This window comes from Streptopelia decaocto, assembly GCF_964273445.1.
Source record: "Streptopelia decaocto genome assembly, chromosome: 1".
NCBI classification, from domain to species: Eukaryota; Metazoa; Chordata; class Aves; order Columbiformes; family Columbidae; genus Streptopelia; species Streptopelia decaocto.
The window spans coordinates 143889920-143910009 of record NC_138663.1 but is presented as its reverse complement, the minus strand read 5'-3'; the positions used below and the strand labels follow the sequence as shown (position 1 = coordinate 143910009).

General features: G+C 42.0%; 1 protein-coding gene across 1 annotated transcript in view; it reads left to right on the top strand.

The window, feature by feature from the left end:
- Positions 1-7787: 7787 nt before the first annotated feature.
- Positions 7788-20090, top strand: part of MYH15 (myosin heavy chain 15) — a gene marked incomplete at its 5' end in the record, with an annotated part of 45741 nt that continues 33438 nt past the window's right edge. Inside the window, 10 exons of the mRNA XM_082043113.1 lie at positions 7788-7878; positions 8934-9037; positions 9517-9660; positions 11508-11664; positions 13095-13122; positions 14018-14111; positions 16129-16221; positions 17548-17611; positions 17709-17807; positions 19720-19823. Of these exons, the coding sequence (XP_081899239.1) occupies positions 7788-7878; positions 8934-9037; positions 9517-9660; positions 11508-11664; positions 13095-13122; positions 14018-14111; positions 16129-16221; positions 17548-17611; positions 17709-17807; positions 19720-19823 (978 nt within the window). The remainder of the gene's footprint in view (positions 7879-8933; positions 9038-9516; positions 9661-11507; positions 11665-13094; positions 13123-14017; positions 14112-16128; positions 16222-17547; positions 17612-17708; positions 17808-19719; positions 19824-20090) is intronic.

Genomic DNA, 20090 nt, shown 5'->3' with positions numbered 1-20090 from the left:
AGAGAGTTACAGAAGCAAAAACTTGAAAAATTTATTGGTTTAAAAAGGCATCAATATTTTCCTTCCCCCTGCCCCATTTCTTCGGAAAAAGAAACCGCTACAGCAGTAAATCCAGGTGATCAGCGTGGGCTGTACCCAGCTCTGCCCACACCTGAAAGGTGGGCTCTGAATCCTCAAAGCTGAAATGCAAAAGATGCAAAGAAAGGCAAATTATCTTGCACTGGGAGCTAGAATATGTTGTGTCTGGAGGCCGAGGAGTATTTTAGGGCAATGCCGCCTATTGAAATGGAAATGTGGTTTTCAGGCTGCTTGAGCAGAGGGAGTGCATTACAGCCACAGACTGAAGTAGGGGTAATGAAGTACCCTGTCTTTGAAGCCAGATTGCGTAATAGGAACCCTAGAGAGATGTTTATGGCTTTTCCTTTTCTGCATTGATCAAGGCTAAAATACTTCTGATGATTAGCTTCAGAAGGGCATAATCGAATTGGTGAATGGGCTATGTAGTTCTGATGACGTGCCGTGCAAATAAATGCTTAGTTGATGAATAGTGAAAAGATTAACCTGAACTACTTACATGCATTATTGGGGCTTTTAACTCCCTGCCTTCGCCCAGTGCTTATGGATAATGCAGAGCAGCTTAGTGGCGGGGTGGGAGGGGAACCCAAAACTTGCAATGGCAATGAGGATGTGCAGTAATTTTGGAAACGGGCCATTACGTACCCTCTGACCTGACGGGCAGGGTGGGATGCTCAAGATTATTGGAGACTGAAAACTTTTCACAGAGGGGATGGGGGAATGTCAGTGTTTGGAGAGAAAAGAGAGACAAGAGTGAGAAGGCACATGACAAAAACCTTCTTTCCCTTCTCCGGTACATCTACAAAGCCAAAGAGCTGAGACCATTTATTTAATTAGGCTCTCACTTTTTACCGCTTTCACCGTCCTATTTTGCTGAGGGCTGTGAGTCAGTTTGCGATTGATTTATCAGTGCTGTTAATCTCCTCTCAAAGCGCTGTCAGTCTTCGCTCCCAGAAGCCGAGCCCTCCCATTAAAACCCCGACCTATTCGAGCGTTCTTAAGATACCGTAATGATCGAATGTCAGCAAGGGAGAGGCAGCAGTGACAGCTCTGAAATGTTCATTATCCCAGCCCGGGTGAGGAGGGGAGGGTGCTGGTGCCTCATCACACAGGACTCGTCTCCTCCTGCGGTTTCCTGCCTTAATTCTCCGCGGTCACTGGCGATTTCAAGCTGTTCGAAGTGGGAAGAGATGTTCTGTTTAGAGGGTCTGCATACTGGCGGCAATAGATCATGGATTTCGGTGGCTTAAAAGGCACTTGAAACATTTTTGGCGGCTTAGAAATTATTTCCCCTGGCATGTTTGCATGAAAGCAGATGCTTTCCATAGAGAAATTTAAATTTCCTCCATGTTATCACACCACGCAGTAGCTATCAGCGAAGACTTAAGTGGAAGAAACTGTTTTAAATTACGATTCTGAAAGGAGCACGAACAGAAGCTCCTGATACCTCCTCAGGTCGCAGACACTCATGTCCACCATGTGAACTGCAGCAAGAGGGGTGTGAAGGCTTGCAGAAACCTGAAAGTCCCTAGTTCTAATAATGCAAATCAGCTGTCATAAACACATTTTAAATGTACCATTCAGTGCAGATTTTCTTATCTTTTAGAGATGTAGCACAGTGCTACTATTTTTAAAGCTGAGCTTCTCTCCTCCTCCAATTTCTCTTTGGGGCATCAGCAACTTGAAGAATTAAACCTTAATTCCTCACAAGAGAAAATACATCCACTGGTAAAGAATGGTCCAGGATTTGCTGCTGGGTACAACATCCACATTTTTCTCCTCCTCAAACTATTTCCATGTGGGTGACCTTTTTATTTCAAAGACCATCCAACTAGATTATTTTGGCTCTTTCCCATTTGTCCTTTAAACGGAGACTGCAAGAGCAGCAGGGGCCAGTGACCAAAGAAACCCCGAGGTAAATAACTGGTTCTCAGTCTCTTTAGATAGTCACTTATATGCATCTGGCAGAAGGATAGTCCTTCTTCTTGCTTATGGAGCAGTTCAGAGGATCCCTACTCAGAAGATGCTTGCTACAAGCATCTATATCTTGAACTAGCGTCCTATCTCATTGATCTTACTTTTCAGGAGTGCCAGGTTATTACAGTGCACATTTTATTAAGTTTAAAGGCCAGCTTTCATCAAAACACAGATGCCTGACCTTTTTTCTAAGAAAATAGAGAGGGTTCATAACAGGGCTTTTACATATCCCAGATGCCAACTTTTCTATATAAGACTACAATATTGACACTATCTGTGTCTAGAACTGATAAATGTTATTGCATTCCTTTCCAAAGTGTAATGTTGTTAAAAATAGCTTAGTCACAAGGGCTTCTTATCAAAGTCCCTTGTTTCCCTAGAAACAGTGACCAGCATTAACCTTTCTAAAAGTAGCCCCTGCAAGAGACAAATGTCTTTGGTTGTCACTGTTACAAATTTAATCTGGGGGAAATGTGCTGCAAACCTAGTTCATATCAAGACTAAGCAAATAAACTCTAGAAAGGCAAGAATAACATGTGCAATGCCAATTCACATCAGGCTAGCAAGGAAAAAAAAAAATTATAATGTTTGAACCAGTGCTGGCCGTGTCCCTTTCTAAGGGACACAAGCAGTGAAATTGTATTGGTATCAGCTGTGGCAATGGTTGTTTACAGCCCCCCAAAAATAAAAGGGAGGTGTGGGAGTGAGATTGTGGTGTTCCTGCAGGACTGATGAAAGTTGAATATTTGCAGAGCAGAAGAAGAAATGTAAGTGAAAACAGAATATTTGTAAAAAGATGCTTTCTAAGCAAAGTAGGTGGTAATAGAAATATTGCGTTTAGAAGTAAAGCTACTGGCAATGTAGGCAAAGAGCAGGAGGGAGAGAGTGTCAGTGCATTATACCCTCATGGGATTAAATAATCACATTCCCAGTCTTCACAGCAGATTAACAAGCATCCATAAATCTGGGTGATGGATGTAATTCACCTTCTTTCAAATTATGTGATCAGCAGCATCAGCTTGAGCTTTACACACTCACTCACTGTTCACTCAAGCAGCTGGATCACTAGCTCTATTTTCTTTTTTGTCAGATGGAAAGTTAGATGAGACACCAACATACATCCATGCTGTGGGGCACTGAGCACCTCCAAAGCAGCAGGCTGGGGTGGGTGGGAAGCAATTCTGGTTTAAGGAAATGAGTGAGAAGAACAAGAGAGTCAGCTGAGCACTGGAGCATGACACACACCACTGGTGTTCAGCTGGAGATCCAGTTCCTTTCAGAGATGTATCCAGACCAGGACCGAAAACCTCACCCCTAGATTTAGCAGAGGGCCCTCTCCTCAACTTAAGGCTGTCTGAAGGTGGGCATATCTCTTAGCAAAGCAGCAGTGATTCTCTGTCTCTTGGTTGCATTCCCCAAAAGCTAAAAATACCAGGTCGCTAAAGCACTTGGATTGTCAGATCCGCCACATCAATCTCCCGTCTTTAAGCCTATCACTTCCATAAAGCCCCCTGTTTCTTAAAAACCTACTTTGTCTGTGCAACCTGTCACTGTCCAGTCATCAGCACAACAGCTTTAAAAATAGCAGATGCAGTATATATTTTTCTTTTTGCCTGGTCATAAACCAAACCACTTGCTCCTGCGGCTATCTAAGAATTTGATGAAGCTGTGGATAAGCTCCCTTCTGGCTCCCACTTGTTTCCTTGGAACTGAGTTCTCTAAAGCCCTAATATATTGTCTTCCCTTGTGGCCAACAGGCATTATCCACAATATTTATTTTCCTTTGTGCTTTTATATTCAGTTTGTGCTAAAACCAAAGGGAACTTATATATATCAACCCATGCTGGTAAAAGCAAATCAATCTGGATGTGTCAGTTTTTTTGCTATTTATGGGCTGAAATGAAATGAGACCTGAGTTACTTATGGAGCTTGTTTTATAGGAAAAATTAGTTTACAATAAGAAGGCCAGGCATTGCCTAAACTCGGTCTTATAAATGAGTTTCCTGAAGCAAAATACTCACTAGAATTGATGCCTACTTTGTTCGTTATCTGTGATTCACTTTTCAGACAGAGTCAATATATTCTTAAGTTTCTTTACTGTCTTGCCTTGCTTGTAAACCGGGGAACACCTGCGTATCCCAAACCTAAGCCTATAGCTTGGCTTTTATACTCTGTGTCCCAAGAAAGGGATTTAAGGTACTTGACTGGGATGTGAGAACTCTCATCCTTGCTTTGTTCCTTGAAGACTGTTTGGTTCACATAACCAAATTTCCTTTAAAATCACATGCACCTTGTGCAATAAATTTGATTTTTATTTTCTGGAGGTGTTACATCTCAATAGACTTAATTTTCACCACTCCCCTCGCCCCAACCCCCCCCCCCCCCCCCCCGCCCCTAAAGGCCATGGTAATTAAGTTCTGAGGCACTTGGAAAAGCAATACTTGCCCCTGTAAAAACACAGAGGCAGGAAAAGCTTCTTCCATTAAGTCATGGAGCAAGAATGGTGTGGTGAGGGGTGGCGGGAGAGGAGTGCACCGCTCCCCGCTGACATTCCTGCCCCCCCTTCGCTGGGGCGCAGCCATATGTGTCCCCTCCTTGGCCATTGTCTCCTCACCCCGGATCTGGCAGACAAATATAGGCATGGAGGAAAACTGCCCATGCCTTTGAACACTTATCACCAGTGACCTTGAGACAGGGACATATAAAGTGTGGACCAGACGGTGTCGTGACACTTTCTGTGTGCTCTCCAGGGTGAGTACCAACCTCTCTCACTTCTAACTGCGGGTAGCCAGCTGTGCTCTAACACCGTGCCGTGGTTTTTGGTGTGACTAAGGTTTTCATGTAGCTTAAGGTTTTAGTAGTAATGTCACTAAACATATAGCACTATGTTAGTCATCCTAGGATGCTGCTTGAATGCTCGGATGGCAAACACACATTTCTTCTTTAACACCAGCGCATTCCTTTAGCCAGCTAGAATAACTGCTTAGGAAAGTCTCAGATCACTTGTAATTATGCATCTGGGTGGACTGATTAGCCAGTACCTGCAAGTCATATTTTCTGTCTTCTCTAACATCTGAAAGAGGTTATGGTTTATGCAGCTTGCAATTTTAAGCAGCTTGTTGGTCCAAGGAGCTCTTAATCCAACCTGAGACACAACCCTTGGAGAATTACTGGGTTGGCTTTCAAAGACAGGTGATGCCGGCTCTCATTGCTATTGCAGATGAACCATTAGTACTACTGTAGCTCTTCCAACAGCCCCAGCTAAGAAAGACCAGGTCCCTCCTTCTCAAGTCTGAATGCACCACCAAATTGTTGGTGGCCCCAAGCATGCCACTTAAGTTTGTCTAACAGTATTGTCTTTCTACAGGGAGTAGGGGTTTTCAGGGATCTTCCAAAGTTCATATACAAGAACTGGCTCTTTTTGTTGTTAGCTAGCACAGACTGAAAGGAAAGCAAACTTCTTTAGCTCTGCCTTGCCTTTCCTGGCTATACTACCTTTTAAAAATAATCCTATGACCATAGACTAAACATAATTTCCAGCTTCTCATATCTGGCAATGGATTTGGGCTCACTGAGCTCACCCGCAAGGTGTGCACTGCCTGGGCTCTGGCCCCTGTCATAACTCCAAGCACATGAGACTGATGAAGAAAAGGGGATTATCTCCCAGCTGCTGTCATGCTGCTTTACACCATAACGTGCTTGCTATAGTGGTTCGCTCTGAATATATATGAAAAAAAAAACCAAACAACGAGATAAGGAGGTGATAGCTGAGTAGCTGTCCTTAAGAGGTCTGCAAATGGATCTAGGTTGAACAGAAGTGGTTTAGAGTACTTGAGTGTGTAGTAGGGCTTGTGAGAATCTTTTCTGAGTCCTAAAGTTTAACACTGGAGTGGCTTCTCTGGCATTCGCACGTTTAATGTGTAATGGCACTTACATGCTCTAATGCTGTTCTATTTAAATGCATGAACTGATGTAATTTCATTGCTCCGCCAGAGACAAAATGCACTTCCTGAGGGAGAGAGACTTTGGCTTGCTAGTTTTGAGCTGTGTCTCCAGCTGGGAATTTTGACCAGCTCGGATGATGTTAAAATAATTGACAATAGTTGAGCTTATGTAGGACCTTAATCTTTAAAAAGGAAAAAAGTAAGGGCTAGTTCTGAGGAGGAAAGTTTTTGCTCTACAACAACAGGACAGAAAGTCTCAAGCTTGTACAGCGGCAGCGGGCTGAGTGTAAAATGTTTGGCAGCTCTGCTGTCTTAGGGCTTCACATTCCTCAGGAGGAATGTGTTGAAAAAAACTGCCTGGGTTGATGAAGAGATTTATCCCTACCAGGATTTTGTTAGAAAGAAATTGAATTACATTTTGAAGGACTACAGCGTCTGTCTTGATAGGGCTCTTGAAAATTTGTCCAACTGCTCTGGATATTGCACAGTAAATAAAACAAGGGAAGAGGGTCACTTGTACAGATTCGAATAGTAATCAAATGGTGCCTAGACTTTAAAGCAAAAAAAAAATCTAGAATTCTTAAATCGTGTGCATATGTGCATCACCTTTTAGCAGTGGAACTTCTTTTAGACATTCTCTGAACAGCCCCCTGTGTGTTTTACCCATGCTTGTGTGTGTGAGTATTTATTTGTGGGTGGTTTTTTTTTTAAAAAAAACAAACACAAAAATAAAAAGAGCAAAAAACCCCCCATATCCATACAATCACTTTAGAGAGTACATAACTACAAAATTAATTGCTTGGCAGTACAAACCCAGCAGATTAGTCTCACACCCATACCCCCTGCCCTCTCTTTCATTATAAAAGGGTCTTAAACACCGTGGCCATGTCATTTGAGAAAACAAATGTAAGTATTAAGCTGGACTAATAAACTCTCATCAGTCTAAAAAGCTAGGAAGCCCTTGCACCAATACTGCAGATACACTTGCCCTCTGCCGTGCCTTGCTGCAGAGAGATACCCAAGCTGGAGAATTTTGAGGTACCAGCAACCTGGGAAACTGCGCTAGCACAGGACCTCCCTGAGCCGTGTTGGTCCTGGTTTTTCTAACGTGCTGATTTGTGCGATCAGAGGAGTGTGCTGCAGGCAGCAGAGCTGTTTCCAGCTTCAGTGCTGGCTTTCTCCAGCCTGAGCGTGGGCATTTGTCCCTGGAGCCCCACCAAAGTTGTAACGCACACCTGTGCAGCAGTTCTCGGTTTGCAGCACTGAAGATTTTCTCCCTGATTCACAGAAAACGCCTGTCTGAGATGATGCTTGGAGTGGCTAAGTGGCATGGCCCCATGGAGATGTGCTGGAGACCATACGCCTGCTCCACGCAAATTTGAAAGGGGCCAGAACAGGCCCTACTAAGTGTTTTTTTAAAATCACAGCTTCAAGTGGCTCATTTTATCATCTGCTCTTAAGCACCATTCATGCCACAAAGAACAGATTAAATTCTTCAGTGGAGATAACTGTGACCCATGTTGAGGTTTTGAATCACACAGGACCTGGCTGACTTTAATTAAGCTGAGCCAGGGAAGGTTGTAACTAAGGGTGCAGTATAGCCCCAAATCTGTGTCAGGTATTTGTGTTTCAAATTAATTATGACACTGATCAGCCACTTGCTGCATTGTGCTGAGTGTTTTGTATCACCTCAGATTGCCCAAGAAATAAATTCCCTCCCCCTCTTTCTTTAGTAGACCAGGTCCCTTTCTTTTTCCTCTGTGAGCTGTGCCACCTTGAACGCTTGCCAAGATGATGGACATGTCGGAATTCGGGGAGGCTGCTCCCTTCCTCCGAAAGAGCGAGAAGGAGCTGATGATGGCACAGACCGTCGCCTTCGATGGTGAGTTCTGGTAACTTTATGCTGCTGGTGGCTGGTTAAGCGCTTGAGGGTTACATCCAAGTGTAGTTGTGAGAACGCAGAGCAAAGCAGGATACAAAAGCTTATTCAACCAAGTTTTGGTTTCTTTTTTCTGTGAAATTATAGAGTCCCCAGGTAAGACTAAATAGAAATAATCTATCAATTTATGGTAGGTAGGTAATTAACTAGATATAGAAGCAAGGCATATTAGAACTGCTTTGCTAAAGGGGGGATCACTCCTTTGTCCATTTGAAAGAGAAACACCATGCATTGATGTTCCTGTAATGACAGAGATTCTGCGAACCGACAAGATGTCTCTTTATGTTGTACCTGTACGTTTGTTTGATTTGCAGGCTGTATGACAACCTGATGTTAGCTTTTAGTTTCCCATAATTTATTTTTTCAGGAAATGGATTTATATGACACCTGAGGTATAGTAGTATGGATAAATACCCCAATAACCACACCAATGTTCTATTCAGAATAGTTGCTGTAACTAGAGTGTAGGGTAGCTATGCCAAACTTCTAAAAACCCACAGAGGTAACTCAATGAGAGTCATTAATATTGCTCTTTTTCAAGACAGACGTCAGAAGAATGTGCAGGAATAAGGTTAGATCTGATAGCTGTCAGGCAGATGATGTGGGCTGAGTTCTTCACTCAGATGGCAATTTTCTCTGTGACTTTTTAGCAAACGCCTTAATTTGGGCTTGGATCTCAGTTCCTCCATCTGCACCCTGGTGATGATGATTATGGATTTCCCGTGGAGGCTGAGGCTTAGCCAGCATTTGTGAAATATTTTGACACCTTGTGCTGGAAGGATCTAGAGGAAGCCAAGTAGTAGTTTCAAAGAAGAGACATTTGGGAGCCCTATGGCTTCTGCTTTGGCAGGCGGCTCCCCAGCACTGCCCATCTGCTGCAGCCCCAGAGGTTTTGTGTCACTTGTACAGAAGAAGTAACCCAGCAATATCACTTAGCTAGGCATGGTGTTACTGTTTGGCACAAGGTTGTGAATCCTCAGTCTCTTTTAATTTCACAGGGAAGAAGAAGTGTTGGGTTCCAGATGATAAGAAAGCTTACGTTGAAGCTGAAATTACAGAAACCAGCGGTGGTAAAGTGACCGTGGAGACAACAGATGGAAGGGTATGAAAACGGTTTTTGGCTGACCTGTGACTAATGAGGCCGGAGCAGCAAGCTCCAGAAAGTGTCTGGCTTGGTTTAAACTCAATTGCTGGGTCCATGAAACGAGCTGTGAATGGGAAGCCCCAATAAAAGCCACCCAGGGAAAATGGGCAATGTGGTGGTGTGTAAGAGAGCATCAGACACTGCACAGCAGTCGGTTCTGGTTCGGAGCCCAGAGGTAAAACCCCACCCTGGACCTAAATCCCATGGCTTCTTTTGCGACCACACCACTCTACTCTTTACCTCTGTCATCTCAGCCTTCCCCCATTCTTCTGATATCTGTGAAAATAAACAGTATTACATACATAGGCTCGGTTGAAGCTGAAGGACTTCCCTCTACAGGGGAGACAAATATTTTAGAAAAGTTTTCCTATAAGGTGTGTGAAGCAATAGAAAATCCCGGTGTTTTCCAGTGGTGCTGTACTTATCTGTCTTTGCAGACCATGACTATAAAAGAAGATGATGTGCAGTCAATGAACCCTCCCAAATTTGACATGATTGAGGACATGGCTATGCTGACCCATCTGAACGAGGCGTCTGTGTTGTACAATCTGAGAAAGCGCTACAGCAACTGGATGATCTATGTAAGGGTCATTACTCTGTGTATTTAGAAATCTTGATTCCCAGTGCTGTGATGTCTGAGTATGTTGTGTTCTTTATGTTCTGTTTGAAACTTTGATGTGTCTCAAAACTGAAGGTCTTGCTCAGCTTTTCAGGAAAGAAGTTGCTTCTGTCTGAATACAGGCAGAAAAAAATGAATGAAGAAGATAGCATCTAGTTCTTTGGTTTTGCTTGCTTGCCTAAGAAAGGGGTGTCATGGGACATATTCTCAGCAGTCAAGGCTTTGGGGAGACCTAGTTTATTTTTCCTGTCCTAATATTAATCCCTGTCAACACTAAACATGAAGTTTTCCTTGTTAAGAAACAATGCCTCAAGCTTAAAGCACACATAAAACTTCTTTTCAGTATGAGCCTTTCTATCTTTAGTACAGTAATTTTATTCCCTTTGTTTTCAGTGCTGACATCTGTCTTGTTTCATTCTGGCCTTTTCCCTTGCTCTGTATTGGTTGTATGACATCATTAACATAATTTCTGTCAGCACTACAACAAGCTTCAGTAGCATCTAATTTCATAAGGCCAAAATTTTGTTCTCAGTTTGCTGCAATCAATTGTGTCAGAAATAGTCAGGGGAATCTATAGATTTTCCAGTCAATCCCTGTTCTGGTTTTTGGTATTCATCAGAGGAGTGAATCCAACTTTTTCCCATTTAAATTCTGATTGTTAAATATTTCCTGCATTTCTCTAATAACCACATGGACAGGGATGGCATAAAGCATAAGTTTGCTTACAGATCAGTATAGGTAGAAAATTAAATTTGTCATCTTAATTAATGTACTGGTTGGGTTGTTTTTTACTTTCATGTCAAGGCCACTCTGAACAGGTCCTAATGCTGTTTTTAGGGGAAGGCACCTGGATTTCACCTGAAACTTTTACAATGTAATTAAGCTCATTAACCTATGTGTGCATAGTGCTTGTGCCCATATAATAGCTGGGTTTATTTGGGCATTCCTGCTTCAACCCGGACCAAATACCTGAAAAATTATCAGCTAATACAGATTCTTCACGGTTACAATTGAAAACTCATTCTTCCTCCGAACCACCAGCCCCAGTCAACTGATGTACATCATAGAATCACAGAATGGTTTGGGTTGGAAAGTACCTTGAAGATGATCTAGTTCCAAGGTCCCTGCCATGGTCAGGGACACCTTCCACTAGACCAGGTTGCTCAGAAGCCACACCAAACCTGGCCTTGAACAGTTCCAGGGATGGGGCATCCACAAAGATAACCCAAAGAGCAACTACGAAGATGGAGTTTTACCAACTTTACCAATTTCTCCAAAAGCTGGAAAAAGCTCCGCAGCTTTGGGGAATAACACTATGAAGTTGGTTTTTTTTGAACACCCACCAGAAATTGCTCCAAGGTGCTCACATCAAATAAATAATATGAGATTGTTTCTCCCAGGTTTCTCTTCTTAGTAATGGGATTTGAACAAGCAAACTGTAATTTTTCTTTCCTTCGTAATGATTGTTTTCAAGAAGAAACAACTCTCATTGAGTAGCAAGGCAGATTGTATGTAGGTCTGTTGGCTGCTCCTTTGTTCTGCTGAAGGGCTTGTTTCTGTTTTGGTTGTCACCTAGAAAATACATTTTCCCCTTTGGAAAACTGTTTAATATCTGTAGTTTTGATATCAGTTGCCAATAAGAAGTTGCTTAGCAGATCAGTAGCTTTAGAAATTCAAATAAAAGGCTGAAATTCAGGAATTCAAACTCAAATCAGATGCTGGCAACACCAGTTCCTGCTTGGTTAACTTTTTTTTTTTTTTTAATTCTTTGAGCTGTTTTTTTCACTCTTGTTTTGTGTTCTGCTCTAGACCTATTCAGGCTTATTCTGTGTGACTATAAATCCCTACAAGTGGTTGCCTGTCTACAAGTCAGAGGTGGTTGCTGCATACAAAGGCAAGAGGCGCTCAGAGGCTCCTCCCCACATCTTCTCCATTGCTGACAATGCGTACCACGACATGCTGCGGAGTAAGTGGCACTGTTTACTTTCAAATTTGGTTTTGCTTTATTTAGTGGACATGATTGGTACCCGGCGGAAGTTTGTGAGAGCTTTTGCAGTGTGCAATAAATGTGCAAACAATCTACAAGCAATGGGGGCTTGACAATCTGTGTCAATTTTAAAATCTATTTTTAAAATATTTAACTTTTTAAAAATTCCCCTGACTGTCCCTGTGGTACTTCTGGTAAGAATAAGCTCTGTATATGGATTTTCTGTAAGGTGCACAAATTTAGCTGTCTGAACTGGGTGAATCCATCACTTTATAACAGAAATGAAGCCATGCCCCAAGGTCTGTAAGCATTTTCCCAACCTCAGAAATAAACTTGTTGTCAGTCTATGGTCGGTATTCTGACACTTACAAGATGTATGCATTCAAAGGGTAGTGAAGGCCAGCTGTCGAAGGTGCTGCATGCACATCACTCCCATGAACCTGCCGTGGGTCAGTGCTGCACTGATGGCCTTGAGTCTGGGCACCAGCCTTGCGGCAATGAACTCCAGTTATTCCTGTGAAATTTTCTCACCCTGATCCTTAAGTTACTGGAGAAAAAAAGAAGAGTTTATCAGCAGAGGGCAGCAGTGGTGTGCTCACACCGGGTCCTGATTGGTAAATCCCTAAGAGACACATATTGCTGTCACCTGGTTTTGATAAGATGGAAAATGCCACAGCTGTGAGGGGACAGAAAGCGCTGGGCAAAGGGGATGTGTGTATGGCTGCAAAGAATCGCTCTTTTATCAGATAACAGTGAAATCTGGCAAAGCTGCCTAATACATAACCTGTTCACGATGACTGAAATTAAAAAAGAGGAATTTAGGTTCAATGGCTTAGGAAGCCAATACGATTTAGCAATTGCTTAATTTGGTTAATAATATATTAAGGTTGCAAAGTATTCTATTAAATGCTTATTTCTGGTCAGGCCGTTAACAGCAGGGACACTATGAGACTTCATTCCAGCAGTATGGCCAACTGAAGAAACATATGTACACGTAACAAGGAATGGCTTGTGAACAAACAGCAAAATCACTTGGGTTGGTCTAGTATTGCAAGAGCAGAAAGGTCAAATGTGAGAAAAGATGTACTCAGGAGTAAGAAAAGAAGCATTCTGATGACAGGAAATTACTTTCTTTATTATAGTTTCCCAGACACAGGGGGAACACGCATGAATGGCAGATCTTTAATACCGACTTCAACAAAGCACAAGAGGAGGATTCAGGCCAGGGCTAGAAACGGCATTGCTGGAGGTCATACTAGATGATACTAGTTTTTATCTTTCCATCTCTGCTTCATGTGATTATCTCCTGTCCTTGCAGGACTGATTCTGGAATAGTTGGTACTCATTTGCAATTTTAATAAGTGATTTGTACAGCCTACTAAGTTTATCTATTTTCTTTTCCTCCACAGATCGTGAGAATCAGTCTATGCTGATCACGTAAGTGCTTTTTTTTTTTTTGACTGATATGAGACTTTGTTGCTGTGAAAAACTTAGAAGAAAAAAAATACTACTGAAATGCAAGTTGACCTTTGAAAGCTCTGCTAAATTGCCTGGAATGTGATTCAAACCAGCAATTTGGCCATCTGATGGTTGCCTTGAGCCCCATGAAAAAGGAGTAGCTAAGGGTTTGATGGAGGCTGGCCCATTTCTAATCTCCATCTGTTGTTCATTCCAAGTAGGCATGAAAACAACTCAGCAGGCAGTTAAAGAAGCTTCCTCCAGGGTTAGCTTTGCTGTGGCTGCTCTCTTTGGACATAGAAGACTCCTTCTTTTCAATGTGATTGCTCTTGCTGCAAATCACATTTAAGAGTGTTGTGTAGACACATCTAAAAGGAGAGAGATGACCCAGGCAGAAGAGGCACATCATTTACTAGCAAGCATGAAAGATGGAGAGCTGAATATCTCTCTGCACAGTTCTTGTGTGCTTCTGGATAATGCTGGTAAATTACTGCAGATTTTCTGTATGTTTTCTAACTCCTTAGCTGTGTATAGGTATACCTCAGATCCTCAGTCTGGATGTTTGTAATAAAAATTCATTCACTTAAAGGAAGCTCAGTGTAGCATGGGTTTGTACTAGATTTCTGAGCCCAGTCACAGAAAAAACTAGGTGCTGCTATTGTAGGCATTCACCTCTTTATTCAATCAATTTAATGTGATTTCCACTGGAACGGCCAAACAACAGGGTGCAGAAATCAGAGTCGGTGATTCTGCAAACAGCCTGTGTGCAGGGAGGAGCTGGCAGGGCAGGAAGGTGAAAGGATGAGTTACAGCCATTTGAGCAACACCCATTGTTATCTTCCTCCTTCCCATGTTATCTTCTTCCTTCCTTTAGCGGAGAATCCGGTGCTGGCAAGACTGTCAACACGAAACGTGTCATCCAGTACTTTGCCACGGTGGCAGCCCTGGGTGAACCTGGTAAAAAGAACGTAAGTCTGCTGGCGGCTGTTTCATTTCGCACTCCTGAGGCTTTTCTGTTGTGTACATCCAGCCTCACAGGCCTGCATCTTGAACGCAGAACCATGTGCTAGACCTCCACAGGCAGGGTTAAGAAAATAAAATGTTGGGAAAAGATACCGATGCTTCTACACAGCCCTACTGAGAACATGCTGTTCTGATGGGAGAAAGGCAAATCTCACCTGAACTTGCCATGCTTCAGACAGGGCAGCAAAACCACTCCTGGTTCTGAACAGATGCTTAGTGCTGCTGTTTTTTTCTAAGAGTTTTAGTTTTCCTATGTGTTAAATATGTTTCTGATTGTGTTACAGCTGGTCAAAAGATGGGGAGACTGTGAAGATTAAGAAATTTGATTTTTTTTTACATGAAAAATAGTCTTAAAAAGGACTAGGATTCAATTTCTCGTGAAAACGTCCATTTTGTTGAAAGATTTTTTTGTCCATAAAAAAGGAATGTTTTGACAAAAGATTTTTTCAATCAGCTTTTCTGTATTTCTCTCTGGATAAGTGCTGTTCTGCTTATAAGTGCTCTCTAAGACTATAGTTAATGCTATATTCATGCTGCTTTTTACCTTGTGTGGCTATAAGCTTGTTCACTATGAGTTTCATTGCACTTGAAGGCTCAACTCTCATTCGTGGTGATTTAACTAATTCCTATGAACTGTATTTACAAGGCCAAAATTTCAGCCAGGCTTGGATTCTGTACACATAACTCACATTGCCAAAATCTAATATACATTCATCTCGGGCCTGCAAGGCTCTCTTAATGAATGATTGACTGGTGCAGAGCCAGCTTGCTCTGTGCAGTGGGGTTGGTGCTCATAATGGTGTCTGAAACCTGGTGTGCTCGTGGAACAGTTGCGCAAATAACAAATATTGCTGCTGGAAGATATTCTGTGTAATTTATCAGCCCAGGTGGCATTTTTCTTTCACTATCATCACTGCTTTTTTTTTTTTTTCCAAATAATCCAAGAGTTCAAGGGCAGCTTGACTTAATCATCTAAAACTTGTCTGTTTGCTTTTACCTCCTTTTATTCATACCACCAACCTCTTTTCTCTGTCCAGTTAATTAGCTTTTTGGTTCATTGTGGTACATCTCCAGAGCAAAACCGGGTAGATGTTTGGAGCAGGGGTTAAAGTAACAAGCTGGGCAGAAGCACAGTTGGCTATTTTGTGATGTATGGTGAATGCAAAGCAATAGTTGCACATGCTTTTTGAAGGACAGCTTCAAAAAGTCCTGATGGTGTGTTTGTGCCCACTAGACATCTAACCTTGCTAATCTTTATGTTTTGTGATGTCCTTCATGTTAGTCCTCACATTTCTCTCTTTCTTTTTTTTCCCCCCTCCATTGTGTTTCTCTTTTGACAGCAACCAGCTACCAAAACTGGGGTAAGTCATCAGCTTTGCTGTTTTATCTCTTCCACGTGAAAATGGTACTGGGCTCTGTCAGTCTGTGTCATGAACCTCAGCATTTCACTTTGTGTGGTTTCCCCAGTGAAGGATCCCTGAAGCCCAGGCAGTTAAAGTAGATTGCTTCAGCAAACTGAAGTTTGTGCAAGTGACAGTTAATGCTGTTCTCATCTTGAAAATCCTGAATATTAGAAGCTCTGAGTGCTTTCAGATCTAATGCATTCCAGTGCTTGTCACTGTCTTCAATAGCCCATCTCCTACACTCAATCACTTGGATGTCCCCACACGCTTCACAGTGCATGGGAGGATATGGTTATTTCTTTCGTATACAGACGGCATAAAATATAGAAACTACAAAGCAAAGCAGTAGAGAGCAGCAGAATGTTTGAGACCTTTTAAGGACTCAGAATTGACTGATGATCTTGCTGTTATGCCATTCACACTGTGCCACCCCCAGGGTGGGTCTAAATCACTTTGCTATGGAGACTTCTCTCTAAATGTGAATGCATGACCGAGTTATAGTTGACAGCTGAGTTTGTGGCCTGTAGGTTTCTCAATAATATTCAACCTTTTTTCCTAGGGAACCTTGGAGGATCAAATAATTCAAGCAAACCCAGCCCTAGAAGCTTTTGGAAATGCCAAAACCCTTAGAAATGACAACTCCTCACGTTTTGTAAGTCTGTAATGTAATGTAACGTAACGATGTCCTCTTCAACAATGGCCAGTTCATAAGATCTCTGTGATAATTCCTTCATAAATTGCTTCTCATTTTGTCCACTGAAATGGTTGTATTTCCACACAGTGGAAGAATAACTAAGTAGGATCTAACCAGGAAAAACTACTGAAAATATTAAAGATAAAAATAAACTAAGAAGATCCACACTGAATAGTTGTTTAAACTGCACATGATCATGAGACAAGCAAAGCTTAGCTTTATAAAGCCCTTTGAACAGCAATGGCAGATTTTTCCCAGGACGACGTCTGCTGCATAGCCTTGTTTTCCTACCATGTTTTCTGCTAGCCTAAGTCATTCCCTCTCCCTATAATGGCTCTGTTTTGTCACTAAGCCAGCAATACACCACAGTCCCTGCTCCCTCCCACATCTTCCCCCTCTGCAGACCCACACACGCAGCAGGACTCCTTCCTTTGGTCCACACCATCTACCTTTTTGGCTGAGTAAGCTGCCCCTGCTTGTCCCTCAGTGCTACCATGACCTTGGGCCTCTCCTCGTTTCCATCAGGCTTGCAGGAGAGGAATTGCCTCAGGAGCTCTGCCTCTGCCACATCTGGTTAGTGTTGGCTCAGAAGTCCAAAAGGAGTGGCATGAAGATGGCAGCCTGAGTTTGTAGCCCATGCTTCCCTAACATATCCAGATAAAATCGACATTGGAAGGGGTGGAGAGGGTGAGGGGTTGTAAGCATCTGTGAAAAGCTACACCATTGTTTAAGGAGTTTGTCAGCTGGGACGGAAATGAATTGCTTAAAAAGGCTGATGTGTTTGAATCTGACAAATGAAATGAAAACTACTCATTTTTTTATGAAATTCAGGGGATGAATATGCAAGTTTAATGGGTAAAGCAGTGTAAAATCACAGCACCCTTCTGATGTAAGTAGTTGCATGTAAGTCAGGACTGCAGATGAGGAGGAGTCAAAAAAGCAGCCTGTCTGTCTCATGCCCAGGCTGATTGCTCTGAGTCCTGCATTACAGTAAACCCGCATCATGAAGCTGGAAGCTACGTGTGTTGCTGTATCTTAGCCTGGCAGATAAGTACATGGTTATCCTTTTCCCACAAGCTGATTACACAGCTGTATGTATGGATTTAGGCTTGGAAAAGTGTAATATCATTGTTCGATATTTCTCATTGAAAATCTGCCCATGCAAATTCAAGGAGTTAACATAAACTGATTCTTTGGCTCAAATGATTGCCTTCAAGCAGCATCCTTTGTTTCCTTCTGTGTATACTAAATGCACTAATTAGAATATTCTTCTGTGTGAATTAGGGTAAATTTATCCGAATCCATTTTGGAACCACAGGCAAGCTGTCATCTGCTGATATTGAGATTTGTAAGCAGCAAACTCTCTCCTTTTTTAAAAAAACATACAATTGCTCATCTGAAAGCTTGGAGAGCCTTTCTCACTGAATTTTTCTTTGTGCAACTAGATTTATTGGAGAAATCCCGAGTGATTTTCCAGCAACCAGGTGAAAGAGACTATCACATCTTCTACCAAATCCTGTCAGGAAAGAAACCAGAGTTACTGGGTAAGCATTATGTGGATGCACAGCTTTTAAGAACCAACCTTCAACTGAATAGACAGTGGCTGAGGATGGGGCAAGGGGCAACCCTGTGTTCAGAAAGGCCCTAACACTTCCACTGGAGAACACTGAACTTCCACTGTCAAATACACTATTTGAAAGATGCTATTCCAATATTAGCAACAGCGACCCTTTTTTTTCCTGTGCTGTGCTGATGAAGGTACCCTATAAAATGAAGTTGTATTTCAGATTAGACTAAAGGAATGAGACTCAGTCAGGGCTTTTGAAACGTAGCGTTATAAAGGCAAGAAACGTCACTCTGAATTTGTGTAATCCAAGGTCTCAAAACATCTGGAAAACGCTACGCCTCCAAAAGCGTTTCTGGTGATAAAAATTTAATGGTCCAGATTTTCACATATGAGGAGATTTGCTTATAGGTCCATGTAAAAAAGCTACTTCCCTTTTTCCACCCCAAGTGCCAAACCTGGCAGCCTAGTACGTTCTGTAGCAAAATGCAGAGCTGCCTGCTGCTGATCGTGTGGCCACTACCCCTTTCAAGTTTTCTCTGGCTCAATGCGGTCCTGTAGACCAGCTAGAGAAGTGCAGAGAACGGATGAAGTCACTCTGCTCCCATCTCCGAATGCTTTGAATAAAACTTCCACTGGTTATTTAAATTATGAGGTTTGCTGAATTTAATTTGTGCTCTGAAGAAACATATTTTAGAAAACACATTGAAGAGTCACTTCATTGCTGCATTAAACTGCTACTAAGCCATAGCAAGCATAATCTGTTTTGAAGACTTATTATCCTGACAGTGCGTGGTCAAATCCCTAACCCTCTTAGCTTTTACGTGGCCTAATTAATGACAATTACGGGAAAGATTTCAAGGAAGGATTGCACTGAGATTCCTGTGTGAATTCCTTTGCCGGGAAAACATGCTCTTTCTCATAGACTATCTGCACGCTCTCCAACAGCACACACCTTTTTGGCCAGCAAGAGCATGTCTGCAGGCTCTTGAAGAGGCTGAAACCAATGGGGACTTCTGTTTTATAGACAAGAAGTTTATGTCTTTGTATATAAAGACATACATATCTAAATATAGATGAGTATAAATATAGAAAAACAGAAGTGCAGATAAGCGAATGCATAACATAGTGACTTCGTAGCAAATTAAAACAAATAGAGAATATGGTTTTTATATACACATATATTGATAGATACATGCATAATTACATACATGCACATTATAGACATGTAGATATGTGTATATGTATATAAAGGTTGAAATCTAGACCAAACCTTGGTCTGCTGAATGTGGAAGGAAGGACTCTTCCTGTAGTTTTGGAGCCTGCTAGCTTTCTAGAAAACAACTCTGTATCTTGGGGTTTTGATGTGAAGGAAAAGGAAAGAGGAGAGAAAAAGAGAGCCATATTCAGACTTTTTTTCATCAAGAAACAAGTGTCTTCTGCAAAGAGTCCTGGAAGTTGCGGTTTTGTGAGACTGTTATAAAAGAGGGGAACCATGCCCACTGTCCCTGTCTTGGATCATACTTTTTCTCCTCTGTATTTAGATGGGATTTTTACCCCTACAGGCACACAAGGCAGAAAGTAGGGCTATACAGGAAAAGATGAACTCTGTATACTGCAAAACACGCTTAATAGATGCATATGCAGTATTCCCATATTCTTTTTATTCACACTTTCTCTAAATGTTTGTTTTCAGACTGAACTAGTAGAACAAGAGAGTTGGTTGCTGCCCTGCATTTGTAAAACAAAACAAAAGAAAACCCCCAAACAAACAAAAAACTTTATAAACTGTTGTGCAGAGACATATGTATGTCAGAGTTGATCTTTTGACCTCCATTTTTTCGGGATATCTGGAATGGATGGCCATCTTGACGTTGACAGTTCTTTTACAGATATGCTGCTGGTATCTACCAACCCGTATGACTACCACTTTTGCTCACAAGGAGTAGTTACAGTGGACAATTTGGATGATGGAGAAGAATTGCTGGCAACAGATGTAAGCCTGTATTGATTTGACTTTGTGCTTCATAGATTAGGTGCATGTGTGGAGGAAAAGTGATGGCAGGAGCCAAACTTCCATCACTTAAGCTATTGGACTAAAGCAAAAGCAGAAATGGGTCTTCATTGCTTTCATGCTATGAAGCAGGAGGCCTGATAAACTATTACACTTTTGAATCTGGCCTTGCTTCACGTAATGCCCATGGGCACAATGTTCTTATAATTTTGGTACAAAAAATGCTAGATAAAGCTCTCCTCCTGCTCC